At 40.1% G+C, this 24,958-nt stretch overlaps 1 protein-coding gene across 3 annotated transcripts in view; it reads left to right on the top strand.

Moving 5' to 3' along the window:
• The window catches only part of PROM1 (prominin 1), a 76,971-nt gene that overhangs the window by 26,230 nt on the left and 25,783 nt on the right, over window positions 1-24,958 (top strand). For 2 of the 3 annotated variants that reach the window (XM_065404881.1, XM_065404883.1), the window contains exons 2-9: window positions 904-962; window positions 9,711-9,916; window positions 15,387-15,507; window positions 18,234-18,297; window positions 20,448-20,537; window positions 22,213-22,430; window positions 22,839-22,913; window positions 24,324-24,387. In XM_065404881.1, the coding sequence (XP_065260953.1) occupies window positions 904-962; window positions 9,711-9,916; window positions 15,387-15,507; window positions 18,234-18,297; window positions 20,448-20,537; window positions 22,213-22,430; window positions 22,839-22,913; window positions 24,324-24,387 (897 nt within the window). Of the gene's footprint in view, window positions 1-903; window positions 963-7,505; window positions 7,533-9,710; window positions 9,917-15,386; window positions 15,508-18,233; window positions 18,298-20,447; window positions 20,538-22,212; window positions 22,431-22,838; window positions 22,914-24,323; window positions 24,388-24,958 lie in introns of all 3 variants that reach the window. The other variant, XM_065404882.1, reaches the window with a different exon arrangement.

Genomic DNA, 24,958 nt, shown 5'->3' on the forward strand with positions numbered 1-24,958 from the left:
CGCCGCCCCCATTGGCCCGGGATGGCGAACCGCGGCCAGTGGGGGCCGCGATCGGCCGAACCTGCCGCGTCAGCAGGTAAATAAAACTGGCCCGGCCCGCCAGGGTGCTTACCCTGGCGAGCCGCGTGCCGAACGTTGCCGACCCCTGATCTAGCACAACATGGACACTGGTAATACAGATAGTAAGTAAGTAATACTAAGTAGGTGTGTCTGAGAATCCCATTTGGCCTTTGACTCCGGAGTCTGTTAGCTCCAGGTGGGACATTGTTTGCCTGAGATGTGGAAAATTGGGGGCAGTATTGGAGATCTGAGTGCCTTCTTCCCTCCAGCAAGTTTGCAAGTACAGTGATTCCCTGCCCATGCCACACCCTTACCTCCCCCCGCTCACCCAAAAAGCTACATTGAATATCCACATTGGAATATTTGAGCACCAGTTATACAATTCCATGGGGGGGGGGGGGGTGTATGTATATATACTTTAGAGGATTGTTATGATAAAAAACTTAATTGCTGAGTAGGTGGTTTTCCAACAAAAATATGGTTGACCTGGCACAAACAAGGCGCATTAAAATCACCCAAATCGATATGCCTAGGTAGTATGTAACCTAGTATCCGATTTATCATTTCACTGGTGTCTGCAGCACATAAGATCACCTCAACAAAAATAACTTGACTGCTTCTCAGTATGACCTCATTAACCTCGTTATCATTCAACATTCCCATAAAATGTACAGGTGGGTTTAAAAATGTAGTATTCTACAATAGTTATAGAAACTTAGGTATATTTGTCTGTCATCTTTGATTTCCATTCTCAGTTTCATCCCACCTAACCTGCAATATAATTTACTAACATTTTCTAATTTATGTTATCTAAAACTCTGGAATGTTCTTGCTTATTTTCAGATCTCATCAAAAAGCTAACACAGCAGAAGTTTGGAAATGTGCAGGGTGATTATCAAAAGGTAATTTGTCTACACATAGTAATGGAAGTGCATGTATTCATAATTTAGTTGAAACATTAAGACTCTCTTCCATAAATAGAGAAGAATAATTTAAACTAACAATTGGATATATTATTGACATCTGACAATAACTATTTTCATGGTTTCAAATAAAATACCATGTAAAAATCTTTTTTGAAAAATACTAAGAAAATTTTTGTAAGAAAGTGTTCATGAAATGTATCGAATCTTTTGTGCAAAACTAATATTTGAAGCCAAAATGTTTAGAAACAAAAAAGGGCAGATTTTTACTAGTTATGAACAAGGAATTCCTGCTGGTCTTCAGATACCAGAATCATTTTCACCCTATAATAATGCTTATTTTTAGCATACACAATGATTGCATGTAAATATTTATTGTAAAATATATATTATTTGTCTTTTTCTATGTGTGTTATTTTTTTGATGTCATGGGAGGTCCAAAAACTGACTGAAAATAGGCTTTAAAATAGAATTACTCAGGCAGTCTTAGCAGCAGTTTTCACTAGCAATCCAACTATAAAAATGTGATTGTATCTGTCACACAGAAACTAAGCTCTGGCTTTGTGTTAAGAAAAAGGCTGGTTTCATTTACTACCTCCAGACAGCTGAGTTTCCACATTCTACTGATGATAAAATATTTTTTAGTTTAAAGTGATTACAGAAACATGTTTTCCCTACCTTCTCCCTATGGCATGGTTACCCTAGAATAGTGTACATTTTCAAGATATCCAGCAACAGGGAATACAACCCAATTTGGATGTGCTACTAGTTCTTTTCCTTGAGCCATACTCAAGCACTGTGGTGGGTTGAATTCCTGCAGTAAGGAACTTAACTGGGCCCAGATTGGTGACATGATACTTTGTACCATCTGCTAGGTTATAGGTTACTGGAGCATGCTGTGGATAGTATTGTGTGCGCTCAGGAAGACAAATCTGGTCCCTAGACTCATGCCCACTGACTTGAGGCCTTTCTGGGAAGCCTTTCTAGCCTGATATTCTTTGCCTGGGGCCTGGTCTACACTACGACTTTAATTCGGATTTAGCTGCTTTAATTCGAATTAATGCTTGACCTGTCCACACAACAAAGCCATTTAATTCGAATTAAAGAGCCCTTTAATTCGATTTCTGTACTCCTCCTCGACAAGAGGAGTAGCGTCAAAATCGGTATTGTTAATCCGAATTAAGGTTAGTGTGGCCGCAATTCGATGTTATTGGCAATTAGATGTTATTGGCTACCCACAATGCAACGCTCTGGAAATCGATGCTACTACGGTAGCTTGGACGCACACCACCGAATTAATGGTGCCTAGTGTGGCCGAATACATTCGAATTTATAAAATCGGTTTCCTAAATTCGAATTATATAAATTCGGATTAATCCTGTAGTGTAGACATACCCTGGTATCCAGATGCTTGGAACTTGTCCTAAGGCTGTACCAAGTTCCTCCCGATCTCACAAGTTCTTTTGGAGGGGTTTGTGGTGATGATGCATTAGAGGCTGCAGGGCCAAACAAAACACCTTGCATACATATAAGGAAGCCTAGGGGTTGAATTTAATGGACTGACTGACCCTTTGAACAAGGTCTTTAGATCGTCGGTGACATCCGTAGGTCATTCCCTGCTACTTCAGAAACTGGGATAGAATTCACAGGAAACTTGAAACCACTGTCAGCTGTAATCCTGTGTAGTAAGCCCTCCTAATAAACTCACTTTTAAACTAAACTATTGTCTTAGCCACAGAGGGTGCTAGGACAACTACGATCTCAGGTATGTTAGAATATAAATCACCTTCTGCCAGGATAAACCAAAAATTGACTGGAACCGTGGTTATGTCCCCACAGATACCCGATTGATCATGCTGCCATGATTTTAGGATTTTTTTTTTTTTTTTTTTGTGAGACAGATGAACTTACTTTTTATTTTCTAAATCACTTTTTGGTACCCATGTACAATGAAGAATAAAATTTGTTTTTATGAAAAATATATCCAGTGCCATTACCACCTTAGATAAATTGTAGCTAAATTTGATGACATTTCCAATAAGAGTTTCATGGAATTTATGGAGGTACATATAATAAATATCCATATCTCACAGTTTGGGTAGATGGGCATCTTAACTGGAGCTGGAACAGAAACAGGTTTCCCATCCCACAAAACTTTTTGAGATTTTGAAAATTTTCCTGTTCCACAATGGGAAGAAATGGAAACCTTTGCAGTTTTTTCATGAAAACCAGAGAGAGACCCTCCTCTGAATGGCCAATATAACTTGGTGGTCAGGGCATTCGAGTGGGATGTGGGAGAATGACAGGGTAGGGGCTAGGACTGTCTGCTCTGTTAAACAATAATAGAATACCATTTAAATATTTTTGATGTTTTCTACATTTTCAAATATATTTATTTCAATTACAAAATAGAAAACAAAGTGTACAGTGCTCACTTATTTTTTTTATTACCAATATTCGCACTGTAAAAAAAATAAAAGAAATAGTATTTTTCAATTAACCTAATACAAGTACTGTAATGCAATCTCTTTATCATGAAAGTTGAACTTAAAAATGTAGAATTATGTATAAAAAATAACTGCACTCAAAAACAAAACAATGTAAAACTTTAGAGTCTACAAGTCCACTCAGTCCTACTTCTTCAGCCAATCACCTAAGACAAATACGTTTGTTTACATTTGCAGGAGATAATGCTGCCCGCTTACTTTCAGGTGACATTGTAAACAAGAACAGGCATTCGCATGGTACTATTATAACCGGCTTCACAAGATATTTATGTGCCAGATGCACTAAAGATTCATATGTCCCTTCATGCTTCAACCACAAGTCCGGAGGACATGAGTCCATGCTGATGATGGGTTCTGCTTGATAACAGTCTAAAGCAGTACAGACTGCATGTTCATTTTCATCGTCTGAGTCACATGCCACCAGCAGAAGGTTGATTTTCTTTTTTGGTGCTTTGGGTTCTGTAGTTTCTGCATCAGAGTGTTGCTCTTTTCAGGCCTGCACAACTCGTAAAGCGGCGAGTGCCATATTACTCCAAAGAAAACAGCTGAGGGCCAAAACCCTCCGAACGCCGACAAACCCCCCCCCCCCAGCATCACCCAGCCCCCCTGAAACACAACACCTCCCCCAGCGCCGCCTGCCCCATGGAAACAACCCCCCCAGCGCCGCCAAAACACGCCACGCCCCCCCCCCCCCCCCCGCGCCACCTGCCCTGCGGGGAAAAAACCCTCCTTCCCCAGCACCGCCACACCGAAACAGCAGTATTGAACCTCGGTAATATGTTATAGCGGGCCCCTAAGGTAGTATAATTAAGGTAAAAGAAAAATGTCTTTTTGCTAGAAGTAGAATAAGATCTTCCCCCCTCTTTGTAATCAATTGCCCTGTTGAATGAATGAGGTGTGAATGAGGAAGGCATGGAAGGCAGGCACCTCCAGACAGCTGCAACCCTTGGAGAGGGCAGGGCCAGCTCTAGGATTTTTGCCGCCCCAAGCAAAAAAATTTTTGGCTGCCTTCCCTTTCTTTTTCATGCCCCTCTGCCCCCAGCTCCACCCCTTCCCCAAATCCCCAGCACTGCCTCCTCCCCCGGCGTGCCGCATTTCTCCCCCCCCATTACTTCCTGTGGGCCCCCCGTGACCTCCTGCCCTAGCTCACCTCCACTCCGCCTGCTCCCCCGGGCGTGCGGCCGCGCCGCTTCTCCCCCTTCCCTCTCAGGCGAGGGAGGGCGGAGAAGCGGAGCAGCGGCGCGTTCAGGAGAGCAGGCAGAGCAGAGGTGAGCTAGGGTGGGGGGGGCGCAGGAAGTAATGGGGGGGTAGAGGAACCACTCCCCGCTCCAGCTCACCTCCGCTCCGCCACCACCGCCTCCCCTGAGCGCCCGCCGCTCGGCTTCTCCTCCCTCCCAGCCTTGCTGCGCGAAATAGTGGTTTCGCACATGGCAAGCCTGGGAGGGAGCGGGGAGAAGTGGAGCAGCGGCGCGTTCAGGGGAGCAGGCAGAGCAGAGGTGAGGTAGGGTGGGGGGGCGCAGGAAGTAACGGGGGGGTAGAGGAACCACTCCCCGCTCCAGCTCACCTCCTTCTCCTCCCTCCCAGCCTTGCTGCGTGAAACAGCTGTTTCGCGCGCAGCAAGCCTGGGAGGGAGGGGGGGAGAAGCACGGCAGCGGTGACGCGCTCAGGGGAGCAGGCAGAGGCGAGCTGGGGCAGCGAGGGCACTTTTTCCCCATGCCCCAGAGTTGGCACCTATGATGGCTGGCACCAGAATGCCGCCCCTAGAAATGTGCCGCCCCAAGCACCTGCTTGTTTTGCTGGTGCCTGGAGCCGGCCCTGGGAGAGGGGATGGGAGCCAGAGCAGATCAGTAGAACAGGTCAGCCACCGACTCACCACTCACCTCCTCAGCCCCCCTCCCTCGGCTCGCCTACTCACCCCCCCGCCACTGTCTGCTCGCTCGCCTCCTCAGCCCCCCCGCCCCGGCTCACCTGCCCCCCCTGCCACCGCCTCCTCAGCCCTCCACCCGCCCGGCTCGCCTACTCATTCCCCGCCACTGCCCGCCCGCTCGCCTACTCAGCCCCTCTCCCTCACCCGACACTTGCCTACTCACCCCCACCCACTGGCCGCACAGTGAGCCCCCGCGGGCCGCATGTGGCCCCCGGGCTGCATGTTGTGCAGGCCTTTTTAAGACTTCTGAAAGCGTACTCCACACCCTGTCCCTCTCAGATTTTGGAAGGCACTTCAGATTCTTAAATGTTGGGTCAAGTTAGAAATCTCACATTGGTACCTTCTTTGCGTTTTGTCAAATCTGCAGTGAAAGTGTTCTTAAAACAAAGAACATGTGCTGGGTAAATTCTGCCCCCAGGAATTCAGTCACAAATTTAATTCATTATTTTTTTTTTTAACAAGCATCATCAGCATGGAAGCATGTCCTCTGGAATGGTGGCCGAAGAATGAAGGGGCATATGAATGTTTAGCATATCTGGCACGTATACCTTGCATTGCCAGCTACAAAAGTGCTTGTCTTAATGATGTGGCTGAACAAGAAGTAGGACTGAGTGGACTTGTAGTCTCTAAAGTGTTGCATTTTGTTTTTGAGTGCAGTTATGTAACAAAAAAAATCTACATTTGTAAGTTGCACTTTCGCAATAGATTGCACTACAGTACTTGTATGAGGTGAATTGAAAATATTGATTACAAATATTTGCACTGTAAAAATGATCAAAATAATATAAAGTGAGCACTTTGTATTCTGCATTGCAATTGAAATATATTTGAAAATGTAGAAAAAATCCAAAAATATTTAATACATTTCAATTTGGTATTCTATTGTTTAACAGTGCGATTAAAACAGCAATTAATCGCGATAATTTTTTTAATCGTGATTACTGTTTTTGAGTTAATCACGTGCGTTAACTGCAATTAATTGACAACCCTAGTAGGGACTTGAACTTGGGTCTCCCACATCTCCGGTGTGCATCCTAAACACTCATCTGTTGCTTATTCTGGGGTGGGTGTCTCTCTCAACCTGAGAAACCTCTCATCACATCTGGACAGCTCTATAAAGTTTCTGTTCTGATGAATTGGCATTTCTGATGCAAAAATTTTAAGTATAGTGTCAGGAATTTTTCAAGTCTTTGGGTGGTTTGGAAATGTTTTCTTTTCAATGACTTTTGTACTTTCAATATAGCAACTCACAACTGATGAGTTGCTATTATTTTCTAACTTACGAGGAAAAGAGGAAACCCCTGTTGGGTATGAATTGCCATATGAAGATGCAGAAAAACAATTAATATTAAGAAATTCTTTGTTTAATCTGTGCATAAGCTCTGAAAACAAGAGGGAAGAGCGTAACTTCTTAAACTCCTGTGACTGAATTTCCCCCCCAGTTTTCTCAAAAGGCAAATGGGGTAGCAGAAACGCTTATGAACCTGTTAAATTAGATGTCTCCCTTCAGTCTCTCTCCCTCCCCCCCCCTTCCACTTTTGTAGGTTTTAAGTTTCCTACAGACTTTTAAAGTGCAGATGAACTTCCTGTATAATGTGCCAAGGCACGGAAACTGCTATTGGAACTGCTTCTCCCAATGCCAAAACAATTTGTAACTTCAAAAAGCAAAAATATAGGGGAACAGCTCTGACAGCTGGAATTCTTTGAGAAACTGCACACTAATACAATATCTGACCCTCCTCTTCCTGAAATATCTTGGGAAATATAACTGATGATGGTCCATACAAAAATAACTGGTCTGTTTTCATTTTAAGACTGAGAGCTATTTATGGTGGATAAAGAAACCCTGAATCCTTTTAATTTACCAAGGCAATCAGAAATCCTCTACTACATAATATATTTTCTTTAAATAATTAATTTGGCTTAATTATTTACTGCTTCTATGCAATTTTTTTAGTGGCTTTTATTTTTTTATTTGGGGTATTTAATTGTTTCAATTACGGTTAATTATTCATTACTCACATGATTTGTTTTTGTGCATGCTGCCTGTGCATTATACACATTCTCCATCTGCTTTGACTTCCACAGCCAGAAAATGTTGTCCTGACTCTTCAGGTAATAATGCCTTCCATTGTATCTGGTAGATGTGCTCTGTGTCTTGGTTTTTTTTTTCAAAACTAGCAGGGATTATATTCACTACTCCTGTCAAAACATGCATTACTATTTTTCATGTCATTCTAAATGAAGGTGTTGATGTTTTTTATCTAAGCCACTTTTGATTTGGTTATGTTCCAGATTATTCAGGTAACCTACTAAAACATATTTCTATTCATTTTTAGTTACTTTGTAATCTTTTCTGATTTTCTTTTTAACAAATTTTGGCTTTAACAAGATTTGACTTGTAAAATCCAACCAAAATTATCTTCCAGAACATTAGTTGTTCTTATTCAGAAAGCAAGAGTAGCAGTTCTAAACCATCACTAGTCTCCTATTTATTCTAGGATTGGCAATTAGGTCAGAGATTGCAACCATGTTAATGATAATGGGTTACTATTGACACTGCATGTGGAGCAATTTCCCCCCCCCAAGGACTGGTGGGATTGGAGGCAGATTCAGTATGACTAGAACTGAAGTATGATGATGGATAGCTAGTGAGAAATTATGACTTGTAACTGGTATTTGGTGAAAATACAACATGAATTCCATCTTGTTACTGCCAAGATACTGCTGCTTACAGATTGTATACAAGAGATAGAGGATGAGCCAAAGTAGTAAGTTTTTAATAATTATAGTACCCTTAAAGTTAACACAGACTTTTCCAAGTGACTTTAATAGCCTTTTAGGACAGGGCTTCTCAGCCCATGGGTCAGGACCCAATTTCGGGTTACCAGAATGTTTCAAAGGTCATGTGGCAGTTCCTGTGGCTCCTGTGTCACAGGGCTGGCTGGGCTCGCCTTCCTGCTCCAGGCACTGCAAACTCTGGAGTCCCAGCGCCACTCAGGTTTGGCCCAGCCGTCATGCTAATGGGAGTCCGGGTAGGCCAAATCTGAGTGAGTGGCATTGCAACTCCATGAGCCACGTCACAACTCCACTTACACAAATTTGGTCCAGTCAGGGGAATGAGGCCAAAACTGAGCGGCGCTGCAACCCTGGAGGTTGCAACGCCCAAAATGGAGAGCCAAGCCCGGCTAGCCCCACAGCACAGGAGCTGCCACTGAGGTGAGTGCCGGGCAGGGCCCAAGACCCCAGGAGGCAGTACCCGTCCAAAACCACCCCAGGGCCTTTGCCCCCAAACTATTTACTGGGTTGTGACAGGCCATAAACATTTACAAATGGATCCTGAGACCCAAAAGGTTGAGAACCACTGTTTAGGGTATGTCTACACAACATAGAAAAACCTGTGTCTGGCCTCCCTGGGAGGGTCCCAGAGTTGGGCTCCAGCCTGAGACCGGTAGTCTACACAACAATGGTACAGTCCTGCAGCCCAAGTCGGCTGGTGTGGGCCAGTTGCAGATTTTTCTTTGCTTTGTAGACATAGCCTTATCAGGAGGTTTGCAAAGGCACCAAGGACAGTTAAGTATCCATCTCACTGATTAAAAGGGAGTTGAGTTCCCAGCTGCCTTTTGTGCCTTTGAAAAATCTCTCCTTTAATTGCTGTTAGTTTGTTGCCAACTGAGCATAGCAATGTACATGACACAGAGATCAAGAGTCTCCGCCCTACAGAGCTTAAAATCCATCCCTTGATGTTTTTTGTCTTTCAGCTATTTTTACATTTTGTTTTGAAGAGGGTACAGTCCTTCATCATTTAATATTTCTCTTCAGTTTTCATAATCAGGCCTTCTACTCATAACATAAATCTGTTTTTTAAGAACAAAAACAAATAATTTCCCACCACAGTACAGTATGTTGGTATATTTAGGGTTGCTGATATTCTCAAATAGTTTTTTGGAACAGCTATGAGAGACAGATCAAACTGTGGGCCTGCTAATCAAATGTACCCATTTTTAATCCGTTATAATGCAAGTTGCATCAATATCATGAGCATGTTTACTTGTTAAATATGCTGCTTAAACTACTTCTTGATAGGTTAGTTGTCAACATTTACAATGTTTTTATCTGTTTGAGATCGAAAAGTTGTTAGATATGTATTGATGACTTAGAAAACATTGATTACAAAGACTACAGTAACTAGTGGATCTTGTAGCTTTAATTTCATTTTTAAGCAGTGGCTGTATATGAATCTCAACAACTATATAATATCTGCTGTTACAGTTACTTTTGTCTGCATTGCAGGCAATCTACTATGAAATCGGCTTTATAGTGCCTGCTGCTTTGGGATTGCTATTTGTTCTGTTACTGCCTCTTGTGGGACTGTGCTTCTGTATGTGTCGTTGCTGTGACAACTGTGGTGGGGAAATGCACCAAAGACAGAAGAAAAATGCTGACTGTCGGAGAGGCTGCTTTGCAACATTTCTTTTTGTTGCTTCTTTAATTATCAGGCAAGTATAATAAATTGCACAATGCTCATTTTGCACAATACTAATATTGCATTACTGTACAACAAGGAATATTAAGTCTAGTTTATCATCTGTAGAAGCTGAAATGATTTTATTAGGCTGAAAATAATATATTCACTTTTACTCAGAAAAGATATTTTACAAAGGCATTACAGTAGTGCTAATATGGTTAATGTCATGTTAATGAATGAACCCACTTTTTGAGGGGTTTAAGATGTGAAACATCGTTATGTTGGAATTTGGCATATGAGACTTTTTCCAGGGAGATCACTTCTTGTTTTTGTTTTTAAATCAAATTATCCAAATAGCCATTTAAAGTTGCTAATTCACGAACAAAAGATTATCTGTCTTGTGCTCCGATGCCATCCCATTGAGAAGAGGTGTTAGGATGCAACACTTTTTAACACATTTTGATAATAGTCAAGTGGTGGTCAGAAGTGATTGTGTTTGTCCTTCAAATTTTCTTAAGTCAAAATAAGAATTTTCTAAATGGCAGCATGTAAGCTCATGCTGGTTTGTATGAATCTGGAATATTCATACATAATCACTGCCGATAAAGATTCTAAAATCAGAAATTGACTGGCAGTGTTCCCCATGAGTGAAAACTATCTCTGCCCTTCCATTGATATGCAACAATGGTGAGAGTATTAAAACCTTGTATTAGTAAACTAATCAGAGTTGAGTGGAAAGATTCATGGAAAACAAAAAAGTGCAAAGTTTTAAAAAAAGTTCTACAGATCATTTTTCTAACAGCAGACTACACTTTACAAGTACTTTCCTCCATGAGATGCAAGTGGCTCTGCAGTTTTTTGTCCATAAATATGCCTTTATTCAGCTTAATAAGCTTCAGACTAGTCTCTTCTTGTAGACATATTGTATTTTCTCAAACAAATGAAATATTTTGTATTTGACTAAAAACCAGGGGAGAAAATGTTCTAAAGCCAGAAGTATGTCCAGCTACATTTCTGTTGAGAGGTGGTGGTCACACAAAACACCTCTCAAAATCCATGGATCCTATACATGCCTATCACAACGTGGTATATTTCGTCCAGTGCACTAAATGCCCCACGAACAACAATGTGGGTGAACCCAGGCAATCACTATGCTCTCGAATGAACTGTCACAGGAAAATGATGAGACACAAACACCCTGTCACCTTTCGGTGACCACTTTTCATAAAGCGATAACTCTGTCTGACCTATTAGTTCTCATTCTCAAAGGAAACATGCACAACACTTTCAAAAGACGAGCCTGGGAGCTTAAATGCATTACTCTACTAGAAACTAAAACTCATGGACTGAACAGAGATATGGGATTTTATAGCTTAGTCCAACAATCTGTAACCCACTGTTAACAGGCCACTCTACCATGAATGGTCCCTTGCAGTTTATGCTAACTAATTTGTGCTAAACAATCTGTTCCACCTTGGATTTTGTTGTCATGCTGGAAGTACCTTTCCCAGACCTGAAGAAGAGCTCTGTGTGGCTCTAAAGCTTCTCTCTCACCAACAGAAGTTGGTCCAATAAAATATTTTACTTCACCCTCCTTGTGTCTCTGGTTACATTTCTGGCAGCTGGGAGTTTGGATATGTGAATATTGTGGTTATAGAGCAGGAGCTATTGTTAATGAGCACAGATATACCTTTGAATTTGAGCATATTTTATATAGATTGAATTGAGATGGCTACAACTTACGGTATGTATCACTCCAAAAGTGATGTGCTCCTACTCAAATGTTTACTGCTCTCTTTGGGACAAAGATTTTATATTTTATTTATTCCAAAGTCATCAGCAAGCTGGGACACTCACTCACATGTGTGCGTGGTAGAAGAAATGTCACTTCCTTAATCTCTTTGCAATGTATCAGAAAGGTTAGCTGGGTGGGTGTGTTTAAATGCTTATTATAATACTAAAATTAATCCTGTTTACAGAAAATGTCTTCCCTTTTTTGGTGGGAAAACCACATGATGAGTTTTTGATCCTTCTGTGTTGTCATATTTTTTTTTTAATTTTTGGGGTTATTAAGTGCCTATTCAGAAATGTAGATCCTAAAGTACATAGGTTATATCTGTTATGTGGACAAGTGCCTTATTCAAGTATCAAGGAAGAACATCTGCCTTCATGTAATTGGTAATGCAGATAGTTCAGAATCTGGGATTCAACATGAATCAGAAGAATTGACAAATGGGTTCATAAAGAAAACTCTGGTCCAACATTTTATTTTTGTATTATTGGGGAGGAGAACTTTTTCTTTAGTACTTTTTCTTTAAATCTGTTTAATATTAATTTTCTGTGACTTGAACCTTTTGCAAGTAAAACAGTCCCCAACTGGATTGATGGTGTTTGCATCCATTTATGAAATCTCACAAACTGAAACCGAAATATCTGACTTTCGGGGACACTAGTTAAACAGATATACACCACTCCAGTCTGTTATGGGAAAGGCAAGTCTTGTGTCATGTCTTCTCCTTTTCTCTCTTCCTTTATTTGGTGATTTGTCAAAGCTCATTAGGTAGTAAGTAGAGTTTTTCCCTTTCATGTCGTGTATCTGTTTAGAACAGGTGAATGTTTGACTGCATAGTCTGTTTAAAGATTCCCGTCTCTCCCCCCACCCTCCTCTCAGAAAGCTAAAGAGAAAAAGACCACATTCGAATTTACAAAGTACCTTTTTTTTTTGTTGGGTTGCAATTGCTGACCTCTTTGCTTTGTGAGAAGGATACACTAAGGATATAAAAACAACCCCTTCAAAGAACAAAGATGTCATTGTAAACTCAGTCATGTGAGTTACACACTAATACTGTACTTTACATTTGAATGACAGTTATGAGACATTTTTCTTTTTCAGTTGGTCAAAAGAAAGCAGCTAATCGGTTTTCTTTCACTGGGAAAATGATATTCAGAATCATTGTTCTCCTTGTAGATGTGAAAGAAACAATGTATACGTTTGCCAGAAATGCAGCTGCCTTATTTTGAATGTCACCTTTTAAAGATGCTTAATATATTTATCAGATCTGTTTGGGTTTTTTTTAAATGGTTTGGTGGAGACACACGTCTCTGCTTGAGCGTTGACAAATGTGACTAGGAAAGATTTTCAGGGAGCGGTGGGCTGCAAATGAAATTGAACCCATGACCTTTCAGTTAGTAAAGACAAGTGAGATGATGCTGGTGCCACTGTTGCTAACCCATGCTGCCATATCTTCATTACTTTTGTCGCCAGCATTTGCTAGGTCAAAGCTAGCATGGTTATGCCTACCCACGCTACAATTACACCTTTAATTTTCCGTGTAGACAGCCCTCAGTTACCATCAGTGGCTCCCCATGAGAAGGCTGGACACTAGCATCTTTTAAGGAAGCAATTGTTAAACCTTTGATTAAGAAATTATCTCTTGATGTTGAACTCTCCAGTTGTCATCCTGTCCCAAATCCTTCTTTCTGCGAGGTGAAGGTTAGTGATGCAATTCTAATAGAACAAATCTAGCAGCATCTAGAGTATCTATTTACATCTTGTGGTACAGTAATAAACAACATCTCCAAAATCTGACCTCTTCTCTCTGCCCATGCGGCTAAGATTCTTGTGCATTGCTTCTTTTTCTTTCTTTCAGAGCCCTTCCCACTATATCCCTGCTCTATTACCTTTATTGCAAGGTTGGCTCCTCTCTTCGCTCTGCCAACAATGCCTGCCTTGATTATCTGATTCTTCATGCCTCTGACAAGCAACTTTCCTACTTTGTCCCTTGCCACCCCTTCTATATGGGGAAAAGTTTTTTTTAATATAAAAAAACTGCTGTCCAATACTGTCTCTCCTCAAAACTGAACTCAAATGTAACAAATACAGAAAATTGCAACATGAGAATGGCTAATCAGATGGCAAGTTGTGCTCCTGATTTGCTAAGAATTGTGCATGTCTTATTGTTTGTTACCCTTCTACCCCACCAGATATGCTTGTCTCCTCTACCTGTTATATCATGTGTTCCCTAGATTATGAATTCTAGAGTCAGAACGGTTATTTACCATGTACCTACCACAATAGGGCCCTCAACGTGGCTGGCTTCTAAGCACTACTTTAAAATAAATGATTTAATAGTAGTATGAAGTGCTCAGGTCTCTTTGACCCCAGTTGTAGAGCCAGTATCATTTGTGTTAGTGATCTTCTAGCATGATCCCATTACATGGTGTTCTTTACATCCCTTTGATATTGCTAGCCTCAAACTGGTTTACTGCAACGCAAACTGCATGAGGTTACACCTTAAGACCATCCAGAAATTGCAGTTAGTGAAGGCAACTGCCTGCCTTAAGCAACATTTCCCATAGAGGGGCATGTTACACCCATGGTCTGATCTGCTACCAGGTAATATCCGTCTGAAATTTAAGGTTTTAATTTTTAACCTGCAAAGTGGGTTTCTTCTCTGCCTACCATAGAGACGGTCTCTCTTGACTCCACTGTTGCATTCCCACCTGAGCTTCAGAGTGCGGCTCTTAGTCTACAATAGCAGAGATCTATACTTAAAAGGAGCAGAATAGGGTTTAAGTAATTACAGGGATTTTTTTAAGTGTGTCTCACTTTGGCAACTGATAAAAGTAGTTCCATGTGGAAAGAGAGTGAACAAAGAATAAAATATTTTATAGTCGAAGATAACTCTCTCAAGCTTGTCATGGGCTTTTAGTTACCGTATTTTACTGTATATACAGATCTATTCTGTTGAAGATAGAATGGTGCAATCATAATGGCCAAACTGGGAAAATAATCATCAAACGCACTGATTGAAACTCCCATCTGCCTCCCATCTTTCATGTTATTAATTTATGTTTTATATATTTCTCCCTATGGCCGGAGTTCTTCCAACTCTGTGGGCATCCTTTAATTTTAAGCCATTGAAGTTAATTAGACTATGTGCTGTTAAGTACATGTAAAGTTTTGGAAGATTGGGACCATAGTGAAAAAATTAGCAGTGGAAGTAATTCTAACTTAAAAACATGTTTCATGTATAATTCCTTTTAATAAGTTATTTTACCAACTGTTTTCTTGTAGATGTGTCAAACTAATGATTACTCGTGAAAAGGAATGTTAGCCTTCATAAATCATGGTGGTTTTTTTTTTTAAATAACCAAATATGCATAGTATTAGTATATCTTGTATACATTTTGTAAATTTTTGACAACTGCAGTACTGCAAATATGTCTTGCTATTGTGTGTTCCTTTTGAAGGCTTTTGAGTTAACGTGATTTCTTTATTAAACATGTAGAAAATTAGTGATATATCAAATCTTCTAGCTAATTCCTCAGTGCCACCTAGTGGTTAAAAATGAAATTTATAGTAAAAGGAGACATTAATTTGTCTGCAGGGACTCCATTACCCAGATAAATGTTGATTGCTTTGCTATGTTTTTTGTTCTTAATTGGCAGAATGGGTATTTGCAGTAGTAAAGTAATATCTCTTATCTTTCTGTTTATAGTATTGGTGTCCTTTGTGCTTATGCTGCCAACCAGCACTTAACAAGTCAAGTCCGGGGAGCAAAGAACCTGGTGCACAGTAATTTTAAAGACCTGAGAATTTTCCTCAATAACACTCCAGGGGTAAAGAGATGCTTTCTTTATATATGTGGTTGTATATGTAAGATAAGTATTCTAGAAAATAGTGTTTCTTTCTATTTGGTATTAGTGATGCATGCAACAAACCATGTTTTCTTTATGGGTGCCCATCTATTGCGCTGGTTGCCAATCACATAAAATATAACACACAATACAATAAAAGATAAAGGACTTCTCATACGTTAATAAATATCCGCCAGTTATTCTTGTGGACCAGCATTCTTCGAACAAATAAGGGGCTCGGCAGTAATGTGACACTCCTTTGCCTTTTTTCTGTTGCTGCACTGTGCATTGCCAAAGAGGTAATTTTTTTTAAGGGAAATAACCTCCTGTTTTTGGCAATTCTTATAAAAGTATGCATGGGCAACAGTGCCATACATCCATTTTCTTTATGCCAATATCCTCTGGAGTGAACGGTAGCCTTTTCTGTTTTTGTTGAACACCTTTTATGCTTTTTAATGCATATATTGAGGCATACCAAATGTGAATTACAGTGTCCTTAATGGCGTCACACTTCCTTTTACGTTGCAAAGAGTCCTCCAAATACTTCTCTGTGACTTTCTCCAATGAAAGATTAATTCCTATTAGAGAACTTTATATGATAGCTTTTCCCTTCTGTGTTGTTGGATGTTTAATTCGTTACAAGTTGAAAAACCACACTATTTAAAAACCACGCGGAAAGCAAACAAATATCCCACTTCTTACTGGTAGCTAAAATTTTGACAGAGCCAGTTCAGACAATACTGTCGTATGACCACCCTCTGCATTGGTCGTCATAATCCCACTCTATGATAGAGTATGAACTGCTTTTCTTTTGATTGAGGGCTTTGTAATGATGATGTGGGAGTCTGGGAATTCAGGATGTCTCCTGCAACATTGCAGCCTGGGCTGGAGTATATTGTTGTTTGAAGGGAAATCTCCATCCACCACTTCCTTAATTCTCTCCACATCTGGGCATATTATTCTCTTTTGCCTCCAGCACATATGTATGTAGATACAACGTCATGGCAGAGCCCTTTGGGGTAGATGTGGGGAAGGAAACACGAGGTCACATAATGAACATTTGGTTTTCAGTATGAAGTGCTTTTCATAAATCTACAATCATTTTGAGCTGGCTCAGGGCGTTGAAGTGAACCTGACATTGGTGGTTGTGACCCAGTTATACTAAGAATTCTTCCAACCCTCCCCACTCCTTTGCATCAGCCGCAGCTGGGTGCTTACAGTAGGAAATGTCAGAATATAAAATCTGCCCTGTTTCCTTCAGCTATCGTGTTGTGTATATACGAAATATCTAAAAAGCTAATGACTCTTAAAAGTACTTCTGCACCAAGTTAAAATAAGTACAGGGTATTATTGACAGAATGCTCATGGAAACTGCAGAAACTCCTCAAAGCCTCAGTTATGTATTGTTTTCCAGTTCTTACCTAGGTTTATTAGTTCTTTCTCTCTATAATTAACTAAATGTTATCTATAGTCTAGTCTATTCTATCATATGCGACTCTTCTTAATATGTTGCTTTGTTGTGCAAGGCATCTTTACATCATGTACTCATGTGCCTCTAATCAAATCCCAGAAATTCTTGAGACTAATAGGAAGGCTCTTAGGTTTTGTTGACAGTGGTATAGAATCCATCTGATAGATTGTAGATTGCAGACAGACTTCTGAAGTACTAACTTAACACGTCCAATCAGCATTAGGTGCAGAATATATAGAGGATTTGATGAAGATGTCAAGTGCTCAGGGCTGTTGTCATAGAAGATTTGCAGACTATATAAGTTTTGCATTATCAACAGCATGCTTCAGTGCAATTGACAGTCTGTCTATTAAGGACATCAACTCATACACCAGTCCCCTAGGATATCTATACTAGTCATTCTAAATCCCACTTTGTTTTGTGATGTTGTTTGGGAATTCATAGCAGTCCTGCTAAGAACTGATTAAATTAGTTTCTTCTGCAGACTCCAGAGCCTAGAAAACTATGGTATGTTGATAAGAGAGGCAAAAACATAATCTAAGTCAGGCACAAAATGTTTCTTATGCTGCATATGTTGATTTCATCCATTTAATCACTGCTGCTTTTGTGACACGTTGGATTTACCACACTGAATACTTGAAGATGCAAGCCAAATAAAAATACAAACCAAACAAAAACTGATTAACAAAAGACCTTGTCATCATCATAATGCTGCTCTCTGGGATAGTGCAGAGCCCAAACTGTCACTGGACAGAACCATGGAATTGGTAAAGGGCACAGTCTGCAATTGGAAAAGGACAGCCACCTCCCTTCCTGTGGCCAGCAATGGAAGTGCCTGCAAGCTGCCTAGCATGTTAAGGGAAAACAAAGGAATAAAAAGTGGTGAAGCAGTTCAGGCACTTTCTGCATATATCGCAGTGAAGGAGGGACTAAATATTGTTAGATGACCAGAGGGATAGAACAAGCATGAAACAGAAATACACAAGACCCTCGTCATACTGGATCGCTTGAAGGAATCCTCATGAAGCAGCAATTGCTGCTATTAATTATCATTGGGGTTTAAAACTGCTCTCTAGGAGACTTCCCAATTAAGCATCTCACCATTGAAGAGAATTGTACTGTACATTGTTGAAAGTATTAATGGTAGAGTTCAACAGTTTTGGGGTTTTGCAGATAAATATGTATGTGTGGGGTGGTTACTGTTTCTTTACTAAAAATATTTTTTTTAAACTTTTAGCAAATTGACTACTTGGTGAGCCAATATAACACTACCAAGAACAAAGCACTCTCCGACCTTAATAGTAAGCAATCAAAGTTTTTATTAGCTATGTCTGTGTTATGTTATGTGTGTATTCAGTGAAGAGTTCACTGAAGAGCTCATGAATGACTTCTAACACAATACGAAAGTCAAGTTGTTATAACCAGAATCCCAAGCAAATCAATAAAACAAAAATATAATTCTTCATGAAAAATGTCATGCGTGGCACGATATAAATTTTTCTAAAAAATAAACTCCATTCTTCATTAAATGACTTTCACTTTCAGTCAAAGACTAATAATTTTTGCCTTTTTGAGTTCAGTAATCACTGGTGGTTTCAGAGGAAGCATTTCTTAATTTTTAAAGGACTGGGTGCCAAGTGACATGGCTCCTGGCTGCAATTCAGATTGTGTTTGAGCTTAGTCAAGTCCAGTGCTGTGTTTCAGTGTTCTTGGCATTATAATAGACACATAGACATGTTGAGATATAAGTTTACTGATGATTGTAAAACTCTTTCAGATATTTGGCTGGAGCAAGAGAGAATTATTGAGAGCAATTATTTTATAACTAGCACTTGAAAAGCACAGATGATGAAACTTAAAGCAGTTGCTGCGTTTTCCTCTGCAGAACAGTTATGGCACTTGGTGACATTTCTGAAGCTTTTAATTTAAAAAAAAAAAAAAGGCCAAATTGTGGATTTTTTTTTTCAAGGCTTTTACTTCAGTGTCTAAAGTTAAAAGAAGCCCAGCTACATATGGATCTTCTCTAGACTAGACTAAAAGGTGTGGTGTTAGCACCTTAGTTAGCACCCTTTAGCAAGCAAGTTTTAAAAGTCTGTGTAGATGAGACCGTGTGTACTTTAACATACTACAGCACATGTTAAAGGCAGCATGTCTTGTCTATGCTAGGCTTTTAAAACATGTTATCACATTGTTTAACATCACACGTTTAAAATCCTAGTTTCGACAAAGCCACAGAATGCACAGCTGGTCTCAAAGAAAGGGTGGTCATGCACAAGACTATTGGGCATTTGGAGGATAATTTAAAATTGCCATCTGCGTGTTCAGCACTCGTTTATGGCTTTCCATGCTCTTGAAGTTGCAGACTAAACTGAGTATTTATCTGCCTCCACTGCCAGTTTAAGACCTGGGTCTTTATTTTCAAAGCCATCAGTGGGACATGTTCCAGCTCATACGAGACCAGATCTCCATCTGCAAACCACCAAGAGAGTTGTACTCCTCTAGGACAATAGTGAAAAGCCCGAACAAAGTGTATGGGAGCTGCTGACAAAGCATTTTAAGATAAGGGTGGCAGCTGTGGAATGAAGTTAGGGAGGAATTTAGACAAATCCAAAGTTTGATCGCTTTTAGGAAACACTGAAAAACCTTCCTATTTAATAAAACCTTTCCACCATAACCAGAATTGACAATGTTGACCACCTTGGATGCTCCCATGCCGTAGCCCCCTGACACCTCCCAAACCCCCATCCCTATCCCCACTCCCACACCCCAAAAAACCTACCCTAAGAGCTTTCTGTGACTTGAAAATGGAGAAAAGCCAGAGGCTCCATGAAGTTCACTAGGGACGTTACTATTGCCAAACTGTTCTATGTGGAAGATAGTCAGATACTACAATGATGGGCAGAAGTACAAAAATCTAAGATTGATGGAAAATTTAAAGCATCTTTGGGACTGTCTTTTAAGAACACAGCTGGGGCTTTTGGGGAAAAGGAGGGAGAAAGGGATCGAAAGAATCAATTTCCCTATTTCTTGTGCACTATGAAAAATAGTTCATAGTAAAGGATTGTTGCCCAAAATTCACTGCAAAACGATGGACTTTTCGTAAAAAAGTAAAGTTAAGGAGCAGCGCTTCGATAACAAAAAGCAATACTGGAGTATGCATTTCTGGTTTGTTGTTTCATTGCTAGAGTGTCTTCACTTTCCCAAGGCAGGCACTAATAAATAGACCTCACTCCCTTTTTGATTTATTGCTTAATCCCATAAGTCTTAGAGGTAAGTGTTGCCAAAGAAGGTGTGGGCAGTGAAGTAGTCTTACGCTGAACTTTGATTTTAGTCCCGAGTGCAACTTTTTTAGGAGTTAGTAAAAATTGGTGCAAGATACTTGTTCTGATAAGTAGTGATACAGGATTGCATTGAACTGGCTTGCAGTGGTTTTTATTTTCTCTTACTACAGATGTTGGGCCATTGCTTGGCAGCAGAGTTCAGGAGCGGTTCGCGAAAGAAGTGCGTCCTGCACTCGATGCAGCTCTAACAATGGCAGGAGGTAAATGCACATCTCCGCTTTTATTTTTAACCTTCCATTGCCTTGTTAAGAGAGACACCCTCTTCCTATTCCAAAGTTTATGTAATTTTGTAATCTGTCTATACATGGAGTTTTTTTCTGGGCAGTGACACTTGTCAAGTGAATTAACAGTGTTGTGCATGCCTTAGGACTAGGGAAAAGCATGGTCCCGTTACAGAGGAAAGAGCATTATTCCAGTGGCAGGAGCTTATTTTTCTTTTCCTCAGAATATGCGTCCTTGTATCTTTCTGTTTAAAAAGGTATTTGACATCTGTGCACTTTCAGATGGATGGATACTGGACCTTCTGGGTATTTATAAGCGTCTTTGAATGCTAGGTTTTGGCTAGGTAAACGTCCCAGCTTTACTTCTTCCAGTAGTACCAATGGTTTATGGAAGTTGCAGTGGTAGTGAGTTTACACAGCAGAGTTAGCCAGTGGATTGATTGCATTGTACGAAAGGTTTTGAGCCTATTCAGCTGGGTCTTTGTAGTGAATTTCCCATCATTTGAAATTGTATGTCTGTTGCCAGACTTTTTCTTCTTATATGGAAAGGCTGATTAGGAAACATTCAAACTTTTTGTGAACTGTAATTAATGAGTAGTTTATCTGCTTCTCAGGCAGGTCCTACTGTTTTATACCTTCTGTCCTCAAAGGTGTGTTGCTGCTTTTTATGTGTGGGCTAGCACCATCAAGTTAAAATATTTGTCTAGTTTATTGTGAAGGTACCAGCAACTAAAATTTCTTGACCGTACATGCTTTGGGGCTTAGTAACACTTGATTCTGTGATTTGTCCATTATAAAGATGATTTCAACAGTTCTTGTTTTATGCAAGATTGCTAATTCAGGAATTTGTAACTGGTGCAGTTGTACATACAAAAGTGAAAATTATCACTGAATTTAGTCACTTTTTTTGCTCTACCCATGCACATGAAACTGTTTGCACACATCACCAGACCCCTTTCTCATCACCCATTATCATTCTCCTTTCTTTGCTTTATTTTTCTATTTGGCTTGAAGTCAAAGTGGAAAGGGCTATAAAAGGTAAAAGACTTGACAAAAGCTTGTGTGTTGTGTGAAGTGTGGTTCATTTTTTTTGTGCACTTCCTTGTGCATTTTTAGCTGTATCTGTTTGTCTATTACCCTTCTGTTGAGCACTTCATTGTTTTTGTATGACTGGGCTGAGATCTAAAGGCAGAAAATGTTGAACCAGCATTAGTGATGGCTGGTGCAACATGTTCTGTTTCACTTGAAACTCACAGTTCAGTGATGTGCCCCAAGTGTATGGTAGTGATAGAAATACAGAAAATATCGTATTGAGCTTGCAAAACAAGGCCCTGGATTTGTTGCTAATGACTTGACCCACTTGTGCTGGTATATGATAATGAAACAGTGGTCTCGTACTTCTGTGTTGCAATCCACCCAAACTAGTGAACCGAACAAAGAATAAAAGGGGGTAAATTTTGGGGGTGGGTGGAATCCTGGTAAAAATAGATTGACTGATTGTTTGGCCTGTGCTAGCAAAATGTGCCATGCGTCTGTTTGCAGTATATTTTCTGCTGCAATAGAGTTGGTTTTTGTAGTTAAATGTATGCATCTTGCTGAGTAACTAGACTGACTTCTAAATCAAACTTGTTTTAAAATCTTTGTATCATCACAGCAATCAGAGAAACAAAGGAGGCATTGGAAAATGTAAGCGTCTCTGTGGAGGTTTTGCAGGAAGGTACTGAAAGGCTGCATTCTAACCTGACCAATGTTAAAATACACCTGAGCAACACACTCAGTGACTCTGCATGCTCTGCTGCTCAAGCTGCTTCAACTTGCAACATTATCAGAAATTCATTAAATCAACTGAATATCAATGCTAACTTCAGTGGGGTAAGAATATTTTTTCAACATTTCACAGTGTAGTTTCATTGTATTACCTCAGTAATATTCCTCTGATTTAGGCTCAATTTGTGGAATAATTTGTGTAGCAAAATGATCTATTCTGCATCTCTTCATCTATGCAATTTCAATCACTGCTTTTATCTTGAGTGCGCTAGAAAGTAAGATAGAGAGATATACGTCAATCAGCGATGTTAAAGTGCTGCTCTGGCCAACACTGCTAACTATAATTGCTGAGTATAAATTTTGCTTTCATCCGACAAAGGTTTAAGGAGAGCACTAGCAATATTGTGCTATACACATTCTCCCAATTTGTTTTTACTATCCCCTTTGAAATATATGGTCAAGTAGTGTATATGGTATTTTGATTTAACTCAAGAATGCTTTTTTCCATCCTAGTTGCCAGGTGTGAGCACACAGGTTGCCAAAGTCAATGACGTCCTTAAAATAGACCTTTCCAGTTTGGTTCAAAAGGTACGTTTCTTGGTACATTAAATAATAGGATGGGATGATTACATATGACATTTGTTCTTGGCTTTCCCAAGTAGAAGTCTTTCTCCCCCTTACTGCTTCTTAGCGGGTTTCTCTCCTGACTGTCCCGGCGTTGGTTCACATCTTAAGATTTAATATGTAATAATACTTGCATAAGGCTTTACATCTTCAGAGCACTGTGCATCCATAATTAACATTAGTTTTCTACTAAAGGATATTCTTCAAAAGCAAAAAGACAGAATCTGGGTCTACTGCAGTGGTGGGCAACTTGCGGTCCATTAGGGTAATCTATTGGCGGGCCACAAGACAGTTTGTTTACATTGACTATCTGCAGGCACGGCCGCCCACAGCTCCCAGTGGCTGCGGTTCGCCATTCCCAGCCAATGGGAGCTGCGGAAAGCGGCGCAGGCCGCAGGGACATGCTGACCGCCACTTCCTGCAGCTCCCGTTGGCCGGGAATGGTGAACCGTGGCCACTAGGAGCTACAAGCAGCCGTGCCTGCGGACAGTCAATTTAAACAAACTGTCTCGCGGCCCGCCAACAGATTACCCTGACGGGCTGCAGATTGCCGACCACTGGTCTACTGGCATATATTATACCTTTTCAAATTTTAAAGCTTAGGTACTTTTAGTAGGAGCCCTGTTAAAAGATAGAAAAGTAGTCCACAAGCCCCAGGGCATGAGGGGTTCATCTAGACCCCTGCCTGTCACATGGGTGATCAGAGTGAGGGGGAGATACAAAGGTAGTAGATGGTGGCTAGGTAGAGTGAAGTGTGCCCTTTCCTTTCCCATCTGGTTAAGATGCTGGAAAGTTCTCTGGCAATTGGCACCCACTGTTTTGAGCATCTTGGGGTTTTTGTTGTTTGTAATCCTTTGTCTCCATAAAACAAAGGCCTGAGGAAAAGGATTGAAATTCTGGCCCCGGTGACAGTGTTGTTCATCTTTCCTGATTGGTGTTTCTGCTTACCAGTCTCAACATGACATTTTTGTTTTGGGATGGGCTACTACTCTGAGAGGAGTAGACTGTGTAGGTGTTCAGCATTTCAGCATTGTTTACTGAGAATACGTGCGTGCGTCCTTAGCTTTGTAAGCATTAGGTCTGCGTCGGACAAAAAGCACCTTAGCGGCATAATCATGCAAATGTGACTGATGTATGTTTAAAAAAGTGTTTGTGTTTTGCTTCTTCAGGGACTAATTGTGAGAGCAAAATACCTGGATTAGACTCTCTCATTAAGCTTTCTGTAGTATTTTGTACTTTTAATGGGTGACATAAAATTTGTTTGACATACCAGATAAGACGTGATGTGTATAATGTTAGCCCTTTTACAACAGAAAAACAAATGTGAGCAATTCAGCATTGAGATATTCTTTTAACTCTCTCCATTTATTTTAGGGCTATGCAGCCTTTAATGATACTCCAGATTTAGTGCTGAACCAAACCAGGAACATCTTATCAGGTGAAACTGATAATAGAATTTGCTTTTTATTTTGATTGATAAATTGTTTTCTAGAGCATAACATTAAAGTTTAGTATCACTCCTTTACCATGGTTATATTTTTGTATCCTCTTTATTGGTGATGTTTCAGAAAATGCTATCAAAGATGAAATCTAAAACTTGTTCACATTTTTGTAGACTGAGAAGACCACCTTTGGCAGTATTATTGTCTCAAAATTAAATCTAAGAATACAACATATGGTGTTTTATGCATTGTTTCTTGGACTACTACTGCCTTGCAAGTGAAATCTTGAAGTCTAAATGGCATTTGGGTTACTATATCCTTATTGTGCTATAATGTTGACAGTGCTTTGGTTGGAAAAAGCACGCATACAGTATTTATTATTTATTTAAGCTTAGCTCCTAATAAAAAAAGGAACTGATCTATGTAGTGGTATAAAATCTAGTGGGTAAAACACATGCCTTACATAATATTTTAACTTGTTCTTTAACCTTTTAAGTACCCAAAAAATCAAACAGTTAAAACAGTTAAATTGGCTAACAGCTTAGTTATCATTAAAGGGTAACATGT

This window comes from Emys orbicularis, chromosome 5, assembly GCF_028017835.1.
Source record: "Emys orbicularis isolate rEmyOrb1 chromosome 5, rEmyOrb1.hap1, whole genome shotgun sequence".
Taxonomy (NCBI): Eukaryota; Metazoa; Chordata; order Testudines; family Emydidae; genus Emys; species Emys orbicularis.